Here is a 14,191-nt window from a genome sequence, read left to right on the forward strand (position 1 = left end):
ATCTCAGGGTGTGTGGGTGGCTCAGTCGGTTGAGCTTCTGACTCGAGATCTCAGCTCAGGTCAAGATAGTTCAAACCCCCAGTTGGGCTCCATGCTGGGTGTGGCACCTACCTAAAAAAAGAAAGAAAAGAAAAGAAAAGAAAAGAAAAGAAAAGAAAAGAAAGAAAAGAAAAGAAAAGAAAAGAAAAGAAAAGAAAAGAAAAAAGAAAGAACTTAAATCTCCCAAGGCTCTATTCCCTATACCAAGATCTAACATGTCATTCTAAATTCCTTACCTCACCCTATTCCGTGATAGCTGGCAGATTTTGGCTCGGTCTTTATATGCATATAGTTATAGATTATTTTAATAAAAACACACACTTGAATACATATATAAGTCTGTAGACAATTAACAGCAAAAACACCCAAGAAACTTACTTGAGCATAACATCAGATTCTGCCACAATTTCTTTAAGTTTAGCTTTTGGTAAAGCTTGTTCAACAAGCAAACCATGTGATTTAGTATACCTGGAGTCAATGATCAAAGAAAAAGAATATCAATTAAAACAAATTAAAACTATCATCTTCATTAAAAAGCATTCTTCAGTAATAAATAATGCAGTATTTCATTCATCATAATTTGGACTTAAATTTTAGAAATTTAAGTTCATCACTAATGAATGTATATCCTAATGTCTCAAAATGTAGTAGAACATGTTCTTACATGCATTGCCCAGTTCTCTCCCAAGCCTCCTAGTTTAAATGTGCTAATAAGATAATGAAAGGATACTATGCGTAAACCTTTCCTCAGTCTACAGGTAAGACCTGAATCCAACCTCGGGAGGCATAATCACTTCTCTGATTACAAGAATTACAGCAAAGCCATTTGTTTCACCTGCGTGTAGTCTAAATTGTCGTGAAATACCTAAGTACTGAAGGTGCTACCTAGTGTGCAAGAGAGAAAATCCTCGTTATGATGCTTTATGATTAATCAAAGTACCTATAATCACCACATCTCAGTCACAGACCTTTAGAACCTCTCTACCTGATACGCAGAAGTCCTGTGACCCTCCTAAGTGACCCTCCACTCTAGGTCAGCTCCTATCATGTTTGTGAGCTCGTTCTGTCAGGGAAGCTTATATTATTGCTAGAAAATTCTAATTACTAGACTGTCCTCTCCTTCATCACGCTGAAATCAATCTTCTTAAAACTTCCAAGTCTGACTTCAGTTCTGCTTCCACAGGTATGTGGCCCAGGTCCAACTTTTCAACATTTTGTACATAAACATTAATTAAATGTGCAAGCTCTTCAGGTTAGGTCATAGGATAATGAAGATAAATAACATCACTCCTGGTCTCTTAAGATTCCAAAACCACAGCTGCTGCTTCTCAAATCACAGCTTTCTCTATTCTGTGAAATGTTCCCCAAATGGGATGGCTCCAGTTCCTGTGATTTTCTTAGTGGCCTCCTCTGACACACTCTATGCTTGTCAACTTTCTCTTAATAGCAGCATTCTCTCTGGACTCAACACAATGCTCAGTGTGGTTTGCTCGGAAGGGTGTATTTCCATTAATGCAACCAACACCAGGGGTCCATTTCTCAGCAACATGTCAACCTGCTGGCTCCAGCTCAGTTCAGAGGCAATTTAAACCCCAATTCTTTTTCTTTACACATTCAGCCACATTTTGTCCATATACTTTAAAAAAATCCTTGTTTTTAATTTAAGGCTTGAGCGCACAATTCTAAATTTATCCTCACTGATCTTCATCTTAAAAAAACAGAATAAAACAAGTTCTAGACTGTTAGAGTGATTAGAAAATTATAGTTCATTCTATTTAATCACTGCTCTAACTCACTGGATAGTTTATGAATCTATTATATACAGTACAGGGGGAAAATAAGCCATTAGTTATAACTGCAATGTTATTTTATTATATTTTTAACCCTCCCATTGCCTGATACACACTTACCATTCTACCATATAGGGGTACTTCTCTTCCATGGTAAGACCAGGGTCAATTTCAATAGCATAATATTTTTCCTTTAGTTGCAGTAACTAGAAATAAATGAATAACTTAATTATGAGGATGACAGAGGTTTCATCAAGCTGCTGAGTTTTAAAGAAAGCAAAACGATATAAACAAATGGTTTCCATAAACTGCTGTTAAAGATTAAATCATGAGTACCTGGCTAATGCATGTATCAACTGAAGAGATCTTTGTTGATCTAGTTTATATGTAACAAAGTACTTTCAGGTCAGCAATTCTGTGAAACTGACTAATAATCAAATTATTACTACAAAAACCCCTTTCGTTCTCATATAAAAAAAAGTATTAAATTTGGTTCATCTTTGGAGTCCTATGTTGTTAACACAGACACGGATAGACACATACTCAAGGAAAGCAGAGAACTGAGGCAATTTCCTGGTCAATTTAAAGGAGCCAAACCTACACAAAACCAAAGTACTTTTGTTCTAATGTACAGCTAATGTAAGAACACCAGAATATTTTAATAATCAATTAAAACTTTTTTATGTAAATTTTGTTGTTTTTGTTAAAAAGTTAATTTTTTCTTTAAAATAATGCTGAGAGTGTATAACCCACACAAGAAAACTAACATTCAGTGTTTACTATGTCCTAGGTATGGTTAGTACTTTATATCCACTGTTTGTGTGAACGAACCTAAAGAAATTCTCAGGCAAAAAGAAGTCTTTGAGTAACTCTGGATTACCGTTAGTGTTTACCTTTTTTCGACATTCATCTGTAACCAGCTTACTGTTGTCAATGACATCTGAGGAGTGAAAGTAAACTAGCATTAAAAGAAATACTCTGATTGATGCTATCACTACTTTAAATAACTTACTACTTTTAAGTTTAAATGCCAAGTCCACTAGCATGGTCATTACAACTTTTGGCCTTAGTGCTATAATACACATAGCATTGCTAGAGAATCTAATGGTTTAAAATCTAAACTTTGGATTGAAAGCTTTCTTCCTACATTTGGGAGTACTTCATTAGAAATTCTCCAAAGAATTACTGGGCCAAGCTTGCTGTCTTCCTCATTAGTCTTTATTTAATTCTGTCCTATTTTTTAGTGTTGGGCGAGGGAAGAGGAGGAAATCCCCACGGAAAGTGTATTTCTTAGAGTTGTTTTTCATTTTCCTGAAGGTATGCTATATGATTACAGGAGAGGTTCTGAGAAAGTGCTGTAAGCCACGGCATGAGAATCACTTGGACTCCTTATTGAAAAAAAATTAAGAAATAAAGAACAACTGAGTAATTCTGAAAAAAAAAAAAAAAAAAAAAAAGAATTACTGGGCCAAAGGGTATAATTTCTAGTGGTTTTAATATAAATTATCAAAATGAATTCTCAAATTCCACATGCACCTCCAGTAAACGAGAGGCCTTATATCACTGCTTCCTTCTCAGGTGGAAGAGTAAACTCTTACTCTTTTAAAACTCACTGCCAAGTTTGGAAAATAAAAAAGGTGTATTATTCTACCAACAAATTTTAACTGGATATTTATTTAATCACTCTTTTACTTAATTTATGTATCAACAACAAAAAAATTCAGTAATGTTCTTAGAAAACCAGAGTGGTTGATAAATGCTATTTCCTTAGGTCAGTCCAAAGTTTAAAATCCATGTAAATGTTTCTTGAATAAATAATGAACAGATCGCATTTGGAGAAAATTTTCAGAAGTCTTCATTCCTCTTGCAACCAAAACCACACTTGAAAATAGCCATTTATATAACATGGGAAAAAAACAAATCCTCAAAATCTAAGAAGAAAAAGGCAGGACTTCTTACTTTCAATGTCCAAAAAGAAGAAAAAAACCCCAGCCAATCTCATAGATCATATAGGTAAGAAAGGATCTTCAAATAAGAATTACTTTCACGAATTTGTTTACAAATGCCACACTTACAATGACATGTTGGGCATCTTTTCCCTTCATAGGAAAATCTACTCAGTGTCATATCAAAGTCTGTTATTATCTGTAAAGAAAGGGGGAAAGGCATTATGGAACATACAGCCACAGAAGGCAGACACGTACTGCACCCTTCCTAGAGGTATGGGACCTTGCTCAGTCCCTGACAACCACCCCCTCCCCCCCTCCCCCGCCCCACTCGGGCCCTCATAGTTTATTCTCTCTTCATTCTGTTTTCTAATGTAGCTCTCTATTGGGAACAGCAGCCCTATCTCCTCCAACTGCAAATTCCTGTAATGATTAACCAGATTTTATTTGGTGGCCAGGCTATGGCACTGAAGCTAGCGCCTTGTGGTTAAGTCCTGGGAATCACCTTAACTATGCAGTGAAGTGCCCTAACATTGTCACCAAATAAAATCTGATTAATTGGTATAAAAATCTGCAATTGCAGGTGACTGGGCTACTGTTCTTGATAGAGATAAAATGTTGCACAATTTCAACCCACCTGGTCAATGTACAAAAATGCAGTGGAGGCAATTAAACTGTATGAAGCTCTCAATTAAAAAGAAGGACATCCTGTCATAAAATACAACATGGATGAACCTTGAGGGTACATTATGCTAAGTGAAATAAGCCACTTAGAGATGGACAAATTCTGCATGAGTCCACTTGTGTGAGGTATTTAAATTGGTCAGACTCATAGAAGTGGAAAATAGAATGGTGGTGGTCAGTGCCTGGGGGTGGGTGAGGAAGGAAATGCGGGGTTGCTCTTCTATGGGTATAGAGTTTCAGTCATGCAGGATGAGGAAATTCTAGAGATCTGCTGTGTAACAATTCACACAGAGTTAACAACACTGTACTGTACACTTAAACATTTATTAAGAGAACAGATTTCATATTACATGTTTTTTACCATAATAAAAAACATATCCCCAGTGTGGGGCTTGAACTTAAGACCCTGAGATTAACACCTGAGCTGAGATCAAAAGTTGGATGCTCAACTGACTGAGCCACCCAGGTGCCCCAAATTTGAATATTACTCTTAAAATGGCTTAATATTTATGCACAGCATTAGTTAGCTTAGAACTTAGTATTACTCAGCTTTGGGCAAAACATGAGATGAGTCCGCCTGAACATTGAAAATAAAGACTTAATAATAAAGACTTCTTGATAATTATTCACCTGAAGTTTGGGAGCTCCTCCCTTAATAAGACCACAGATAATTTCTTCTACTCTTGCAGGGTTCTTGATTCGAACTGAACTTCTCTGGAATTCAGGCATCTAAAAAATAAAAGGAAGTTAATTAACTATTTTTAATTCCTCTTTCCCCAGGTGTTTTTTTCTTTTTTAAAGATTTTATTTATTTATTTGACAGAGACAGCCAGCGAGAGAGGGAACACAAGCAGAGGGAGTGGGAGAGGAAGAAGCAGGCTCCTAGCAGAGAAGCCTGATGTGGGGCTCAGTCCCAGAACTCCGGGATCACACCCTGAGCCGAAAGGCAGATGCTTAACGACTGAGCCACCCAGGTGCCCCTCCCCAGGTGTTTTTGATACCAAGCAGAAGCTTATATTATTTTAAGATGTAAAAATGTTGAGGCATTATTTTTAAAAAAATAAATCATCATAGCAAATTACCATTTATACACATAAAATTTTTTGAAGCACATCAATAGTTTCCATCTCGAAGATTAAAACAAAATTATATTTGTAATATATTATCAGAAAGGGTAATTCTTCTAATTATAAAAATCATGCATGGTTACCACAGAAATAACAGAAAAAATATAAAAAAGAAAATAAACATGGCTTGGAACTTTACCTGAAGATAAACAAATAAACATTTAAATTTATTTTCCATTATTTTCACTTCTATGATTACAAACATGCCTGTATATGCACATAGTTTATCTCATTCTCATATATTTTTTCATCTGCCTTCTTAAAATTAATATTATTTCATACAGTTATAAAAATGTTTTTAGCAGAATTCATTAATCAAAATAAAACCCTTAAGTAGAAAAGAATATCTGAACTTTGTGATAAAGAGTTTTCTTATAAGATCTTTCTGCTTAAGGGGCCCCTGGGTGGCTCAGTTGGTCAACCATCTGACTCTTGAGTTCAGCTCAGGTCTTGAGTTCAGGTTGTGAGATCAAGCCCCGCATTGGGCTCCACAATGGGCATGGAGCCTACTTAAAAAAACAAAACAAAACCAACCAACAAACAAAAAAACTTTCTGCTTAAGATTTAGGTGATATTTATGTTTACATTTAAAAAAATCTTAGCAGAAAGGTAACAAATATTACATGATTATTCCCCACAAGTGTACCTTTGTGCAGGTTATTAAAATATATTTTAAATATATTTAACTTGAAAAGGTGCTTCAAGATCTTTGTTCCTTTATGGTACTATATCCCAAATAATTTCATTGTTCTTGGCATAAATTCTACAACAAATTTATATCGAGTTAAGACAACTACTAAAAAGTATGAGACCACCAGCATAAGACTCTTGATCTCGGGGTCATGAGTTCAAGACCCATGTTGGGCATGGAGCCTACTTAAAAACAAACAAACAAAAAAACCTATTAGAACACCTGGGTTTAGGCAGCTACTGGGCTGGTCTATTCAGGATTTAGTGTTGCTCAACAATTTAATGTTAAATATTGTTTCTTTCTTCTACCCTATCAGAGAATGAAACTGATCAGAGACAAATGCACAGTAAGTGCTCTTAGAGCATGTGTACAAGAATACTGGGGGGAAGAAGATTAGAGGGTATGTAATAGCTCCACAGTATAAAAAGATAGTAAGAACCTCAAATCAAGGTTCTATACTGGTTTGTACCCAGTAACCTTTATTCACTTTTTATGCTGTTATTCTGGGTATGTTACCACCAATATTAATATATTTCATGTGAACCACAGACATGATTATGGAAAATTCCCTAGACCTTATCGCTCTGCTCCTAGAGCATATGACCAGTTGAGTATCTCAAGTCCTATGCTGTCTCTGCATAATAAACAAAAATTAGAAAATCAGAAAAAGGCTAAAATGTTTTCCTAAGACTGAAAGATACATATGGAAGTGTATGGGAAAGAAATGTTAACATTAAAATTTTCTCCATGAATGAAAGATGCTACAATACACTTAATTTTAAAAAGCCGTATTTAAATAGCACAGATAACCTGCAATGCAACTAACTTTCATACACTGATTCTTTTAACTTAACTGGACTTTAAAGGTGTCAACAGAATAATGGTTATCTAAATATTTATTTATTTTACAACGATTTTTCAAAGGATGAGAAAAGTAAATAGGCACTTATTCCTACATTCCCTTTCTTCATTCATTAATCCATTAATTTGCTTAACAAATATTTACCTGTATCTACTTTGTGTCAGATGCTAGATGCCAGGGATATGATGACTAGCAGTACTTACACCATTTTCCTGTTGAGTTTTGGCAACTGTTGCTGTTTTGGAATATCACTTCTGTAGCTCCCTTAGAAATACCTTAACTAGTAAGTTCATCTCCTAACAACTAAATGCTGCTCTTACCTCTGCCTTAACTGGCAGATGCATAGTAATCAGCATATGCTTAACTTAATAACTAACCCATTACTGAAAGCAACAGAATATATGTGTCACTAACTATATTTTCACCAAGAAAATTAAATATTTTATTTCAGTGTGTCCATACTGACAAAGATGTCCTGCCTCATGCAAATCACATCCTACAATACTTTCAATTAAAAAAAAAAAAAAAAGCACACCCAACACCCATATTTAAATAGGATAGGATAACCTCTCTCAGATAATGAATAGGAAAATAGTACCAAAGCTACTTCAAAGTAGGCTGGTTGCTACTAGGTTAACAACCATTAGACTGGATTATAATATCACTAGGGCCTGAAAGACAACCAGAGGCTGGAGGCATTGATATCCCTGCTTCTGTACAACAGCCATTCATTTTCAGCAATGAATACCCAAATAGCACTGGAGTGAAATCACAGTGATGAGAACAGATAAAAGAGCAGCAGAGAACACAACAGGAAAGAGGGCACAGGTGTAAGAAATTTAAAAACGATAATTATATCTGCTTTGGGTTATATATTAATATACCGCCCCGGCCCCTTCCACGATACACATACAATGTCACCAAAGCATATCATAAATACTTGTCAGGAACTTGAGATATTAGGCATTTTACTCAAATATTTTAGAATGCAACCTAAGAAATACATATTTTAAATACTACATGAAATATGTCAAAGAATGTCAGAATATCAGAATATTAAGAAGTATACTGCAGGAATATACATTCATCATACATCACATACTATCGTTACTTCCTCAAATCCTTTCCGTAATTCTTCTTGGACAAAACCACACATGTTTGGTAGCACTTAAAATAATGATACTTCAAGTCTGAAGGGCAAGTTATTTTGAACCGTCTGAAAACTTTTCAACTTGATTATGATATAATTTTATGGCAAAAAAAGGGGGGGGCTAAAAATGTCCATGACTTGCAAACAAAAGAAAACAAATTCATTTTATAAGGCATAAAATGCTGAAGGAGCAGTTTTCCTGACAAGAATCAGGGCATTTTGGTTGACTGGAGCCAAATCTGACCTAATGCTAAAGATGACTAACAAAAACCTAAAATTCATGTATTCTGGCTATAAAAGGCATTTGTACAGACAATCATTATCTACTTCCATAAGCAAAAAGCAATGATTTCTAAAGAAGTTGATTTCAAAGTTATACAGTTTTATTCACAACTCTACAGCAATATTTGATTATTTGATACTATCTTGCAGATACACTGAGATAAGATATAAGAGTATCTGCATGGTATAGTCACAAAATTGTCCTAATGATGTTTTATCTGTATTTCTCTGAAAATGGCCCACATAAAAATTAGTTTAAATGATTTAGGAATTTTGTCTGAAGTTCTCAGGGGAAATTTTTTTTTTCCCCAATGTTCATATTTGGTACAAGCAAAAGACTTCATTACTACATTGGTACAAAGGAGCGGGCACTACAATTTTCATGTAACTACATAAAAAGTATAGATCCAAAGCTCCCTATTCAGACTGGTATATTCAACTCACATACATGGATGGTTCTATGATTTATTTGGAATATTAAGCATTACGTAAGTGTGGTGATAGCCAATTCCCCTTGCCTACCACATTTTTTGGCCTGTCTCCACATTAAGGGAGTGTAGGCCAAATTCATTCATTCAACATATAGTCATTAAGCGTAAGGCAGCTCTGTAAGAGATACTAAAGTTTTAGTAAGACAAACATCTTAAACTCAAGGTGCATGTTCTCTGACATGGATTGTAATACCGGAGCCCAAATAAGTAATACATTGCTTAGACATCCAGATAAAATACAAGAGGAACATAAGGGACTGTGATTACCAAAAGAGGAAGAGCCAACTGAACTAGGCTTTCAAAGAGAAGCTGGATTTGTATATGTGGAGATCATGAGCCAAAGTGCAGGGTCTAATGTGAGAAAAAGACAAATAGCTCTGTCTAGAACTTTACTATATGTGGCGAAGAGAGAGAGAGAGAGCGAGAGGGAGGAAGAGAGAGAGAGAGTTTGTGTGTGTAAAGAATGGAAAGAGATTTGGAGCCAGATCATGAGAAGTTAAGTATAACCTCCTTTAAGGAACTGCCAACTTAAAAGATTTATCAACATTTTTAGAAAAGCAAGCCCCAAGGTAAAAATTGTGCTACTTAATGCAATGATAGTAAAGAAAAAAAACAAAACAAAAAACCCCCACAAGTATGTACCATTTTTTGGCTGGTTTTCCTTCAACAATCTCTTTATAGGTTGACTACAGTGCTACTTACTTCCAAAGAAGACACGTTAGAGAGTTCTGGGACCCAAGTAACAACAATTTATATGGTAGGACATTCCTACATCATTTGTATTCATTTTGGTTAAAAAAAATCAAGTCAAGCAAAAAAAGAAGTTTAGATTCACTTAATTTTACATATCAGAGACAAATTTCAATGCAACAGAAGCAACGGTTATGCCGATGTATTGGGCTGAACCAAATGAAACTGCCAATGCTGGGCTATTCAACATACAAAAAAAGCACAGCAATTTCATATGCTCCCTCCTAATGGCAGTAACTACACCGCTGGCAATTTAATCAGCACTTTGAAGCAGCCTTCACTTCCTGTCGCACGCTGGATGAGGACAGCTAAGATGAACAAGAGGTTTATTAATTGTGACACAAAGCTGTTTGCATGCTCAGTCATGTTCTGGCTTACAGGCTCAAACAAAAAGAAAACTAGAAAGAAAGGGGAAGAAAAAAATACAAGAGAAAAGGAAGAATGACAACAAAACAACAGAAAGAGAAGATATAAGGTGATCGTGGGGCAGTTGTCCTCTTTAAAAGAGAGAGAAATTGTGATTTCTTAGGATTTTACCACTATGAATATGGAAAACGGATATAATTTTTTCCATACGTACAAATGCTACTTACATAGTTAAAACACTCACTAACATAACATAGGGAATTAACGTTTACTGAGTGCTTACTATGTGCTATTAGGCACTTTACATAGTTTTCCATTAAATATGAATAAGAACATTTCATTCATAAGATGAATAAGGTCTGAAAATCCAACGTATGCTATGGTGACTATAGTTTATAACACTCTATTGTATAACTGAAATTGGCTAAGAGAGTGGAACTTAAATGTTCCGGACCCCCCACCCCCTCCCCCACCAAAAAAAAAGGGTAAATACATGAGGTGATGGATTTGTTGACTGGATGGGGAAGGTGATTCACAATGTATATCAAATCTCTATCACACTGTATACTTTAAGTATCTCGCAATTTTGTCAATTATATCTCAATGAAGTTGGGAAAAATATGAATAAAACAAGAGTTTGGTGGTTTCACACAATTTCTTAAAGGTGAGATTATTACCTTCATTCAAGGGTATCATAGCTCTTAAGGACTAAATTAACATCTGAAGCCGGTTTTGACTCAAGGCCTATATTTTTCCTTCCTCATTCTAATACCTATAATGCAATGTGCTCTACTGTTATATAAGAAGTTTTTTATTTCTTTAACTTAAAGATTCGTCATTTTAATTCAGAAGCTTAAAACATCTCATGCTGTATAATTTAAGTGTGTTATTGCTGAGCAAGGAAAATTTAGCACAAAAAGGAATGGGATAACCATTTTAGATGTTGAGAAACACTATAATACACATTATATTTCAAGCAAAAAAATTTTTCTAAGGTAAGTTGAAATCCAATTTAACAAATATTTGAGGTTGTATTGTGTATCAAACACTGTGAAGAAAGACCTGCATAAAGTTACAGTCCCATAATTAATGATCTGGTTAGAGACAGGTAAAAGTGGTGAAGATTCACCATTAATAAATGGAACTGGAAATACTCAAATACCCACCATTTTCACATGTACAGCAGAATCTTGATTAGGCATTTCTTGGTTATCCAATCTTCTGGATTTCCCCAGGTGATGTCACAGTAAAAGAGAGAGAAAAAAAGTACACGTGACATACATATATTTCAGGCTGTTCCTGTAGGTTAATGACATAGTAAGGTGGTACTTTTGGTTTGACTTAAATACCAAGTTACCGAAGGCGCCTTTTCCTCTTTCCTAAGAAGCTCAGCAAAGATTTTCTCTATCTTACAAAAGTTGGAGTTAAAAATTTTGTATGAAAAATTTGCAGCTCTCCTATAAGAACTTATATAGTGTTAATAAGATGCGAATAAAGAGTTAAGGTAAAGTTTATATTTGCAAGAAAATGCTTTATTATGAGAATATTTTATCAACATTTGCTCTACACATAAGGATGAAGTTTGTGGGAAATTTATGCATTACTATTACTGAATCAATGAAGGAAGATATGAATAGAACATAAGGAGAAATGTAATACACAAAAGTCAAGTTTATTCTTCAATTTTCCCATATTAAACTCTAATTTTGTGAAATGAGGCAACTACAATCTGAGTTAGTGTCCTGGCCCAGAATAAGTACGTGATAGTGTTAACTAAATGATCATTTTATGGGTTTGGGTGGAATTTATACATATCAATTTGTTAAACTAAAAGAAGTAGTTTTTAAAACATCTCTCAATAAAATAAAATACCTCTTATCATTATTCTATCTTTTTTTTTTTCATTTTTGCAGCATCAATCTTAGGGAAAATTACTTACTTTTGTTCCTCAATGACTTTACTTTTATTTTACGCTAGGTACGTAAAATTTTTTTAACAAAAGCAGTATTTAAAAAGGGCAACTTGGGGCACCTGGGTGGCTCAGTCGTTAAGCGTCTGCCTTCGGCTCGGGGCGTGATCCCAGAGTCCTGGGATCGAGCCCCGTGTCAGGCTCCCTGCTCCACTGGCAAGCCTGCTTCTTCCTCTCCCACTCCCCTGCTTGTGTTCCCTCTCTCGCTGGCTGTCTCTCTCTCTCTCTCTGATAAATAAATAAATAAATAAATAAATAAATAAATAGGGCAACTTTATTGAAAGGGACAAAATCTGAGTTTTTCTTAAAAGTTGGACATTACAGGGGTGCTGGGTGGCGCAGTCAATTAAGTGACTGACTCTTGGTTTCGGCTCAGGTCAGGATCTCAAGGTTGTGAGATCGAACCCCTCAATGGGCTCTGTGCCCAGTGTGGACTCTGTTTAACGCTCTCCCTGCCCCTCTCCCTGCTTTCTCTCTCTCTAAAATAAATAATTTTTAAAAAAAGCTGGACATTATATCTGTGTTCTTTATAATTAAAATGTACTGTAGCAGATACGTAAAATTTTCTCAGTTCTAAAATTCATTCCTCCCCCTTCCATTTTAAATGCATAAAATTGGGAAATATCTTATAAAAAGGTATCCCCCCCCCCAGAAAAGCTGTTAGTAAATTAATGGTCTTATAATTGATGGCATTTTCGAGCTGAATAAACAATATTTCCAAATAGTAAGATACCTCCAATTTTTCACATCCACAAAATAATACAGTATCTGCAGAAGTATCTATTTACCTATCTATTCACTCTATATAACTCATAAACACTTTGATCACTACCCCCAAAATATAATTGTAATGGTAGTTTGGGGGTTAGTAGTCTTTAGATGATTGTAGTCAAATTGAAGTAACCCTTCCTTTCTGGTCAATCCTTAATCTTAAACAAAGAAGATGCCATAGAAGTTGCCTGCAAATCTCTTTCTTCATTTATAGAAACCAAAGCAAACAATATGTTTATGGTTTTCCTTTGATGTTTAATATCTGAACAGGGGTCTGTATTTCTCAGAAAGCACTATTTTAAGTAAAACCATTTTATTAGCTTGAAAAAGAGGAAGGAGAATGTGGAAAAGTACCATAGAGTTTATAAGACATTTGAAAAGCCCAAAGGTACACAGAATTCAAGCAGTGCAGAATACATTTTAATATCTGGGAATCTCAGATCTTCTCATCACACAGAGCCAGGCAGCCCAATTCCTGTTCCCACCACCACCAAGTTTGGCTCACTTATGTTTAGTAAAAAAAGATAAGGGGGAAAAAAAGCCAGTGTCAGTAAGTAAAAAAGTTAATTGTCTTTCTCATGGCCTCTACATATTTTATTTAAAGAAAACACAAACAAAAACAAAGAGTCATCAGAAATTTGATAATGGCCAATTTTAGGACAGTATTTTTGACAGGTAAACCTACTAGTTCATGGATACTATGCAAATTTCAACTGAAGGTCCTTCATTCTTCCCAATCCTCACTGGCAATCTAACCAGAATGTATCCTTGTTCAGAGATAATATCACATGAAGTGATACTGTTGTCCTAATGCAAAAATCACTCCATTGTCTCTATCTTTACAAAAGTGTAGAGACTAAGGCATAAATGTCAGCATTCTGGCACTATCCTAAGGAAGACACTGAAAATTAGGGCAGGGTATTTTTAAACGAATCGGCTTGTAAACCTATACTTGGTATATAATGTTCTGGCTCACTTTGCCAGCAGTCATCTGTTGCAGATGCTTCAAGAGAAGAGCTGTTGGAAAAAACACATCAAGTGTAGAAGACACGTTCAAAAATAGAAAATACTAGCCTGGAAGTATGAACCCTCTTCTTGGGAAGTTCTGAAGTTTTAAAGTCTTTGGAATTTTTAATATCAACTGGAAAGTGTGGAAATTGGAAAATAATTACTCCGTGTGCTTGTGCTTTCTCTATGAGGTTAAGGTCTCTGCTCTAATGGTGTTCATTACACAGAATATGTAGGACACAGCTAAAGACTGAAGCAAGAGGTA

The 14,191-nt window shown here is 35.2% G+C and overlaps 1 protein-coding gene across 3 annotated transcripts in view; it reads right to left on the minus strand.

Moving 5' to 3' along the window:
- The window catches only part of NT5C3A (5'-nucleotidase, cytosolic IIIA), a 48,152-nt gene that overhangs the window by 3,336 nt on the left and 30,625 nt on the right, over nucleotides 1-14,191 (minus strand). For 2 of the 3 annotated variants that reach the window (XM_026508951.4, XM_026508942.4), the window contains exons 2-7: nucleotides 11,345-11,399; nucleotides 5,090-5,188; nucleotides 3,905-3,974; nucleotides 2,723-2,769; nucleotides 1,950-2,035; nucleotides 418-507 (exon numbers count right to left, since the gene is read on the minus strand). In XM_026508951.4, coding sequence (XP_026364736.1) covers nucleotides 418-507; nucleotides 1,950-2,035; nucleotides 2,723-2,769; nucleotides 3,905-3,974; nucleotides 5,090-5,188; nucleotides 11,345-11,380 — 428 coding nt within the window. In that variant the 5' untranslated portion in view covers nucleotides 11,381-11,399. The remainder of the gene's footprint in view (nucleotides 1-417; nucleotides 508-1,949; nucleotides 2,036-2,722; nucleotides 2,770-3,904; nucleotides 3,975-5,089; nucleotides 5,189-11,344; nucleotides 11,400-14,191) is intronic. The other variant, XM_026508932.4, reaches the window with a different exon arrangement.

The sequence above is a fragment of the Ursus arctos genome, unplaced genomic scaffold (genome assembly GCF_023065955.2).
Source record: "Ursus arctos isolate Adak ecotype North America unplaced genomic scaffold, UrsArc2.0 scaffold_3, whole genome shotgun sequence".
NCBI classification, from domain to species: Eukaryota; Metazoa; Chordata; class Mammalia; order Carnivora; family Ursidae; genus Ursus; species Ursus arctos.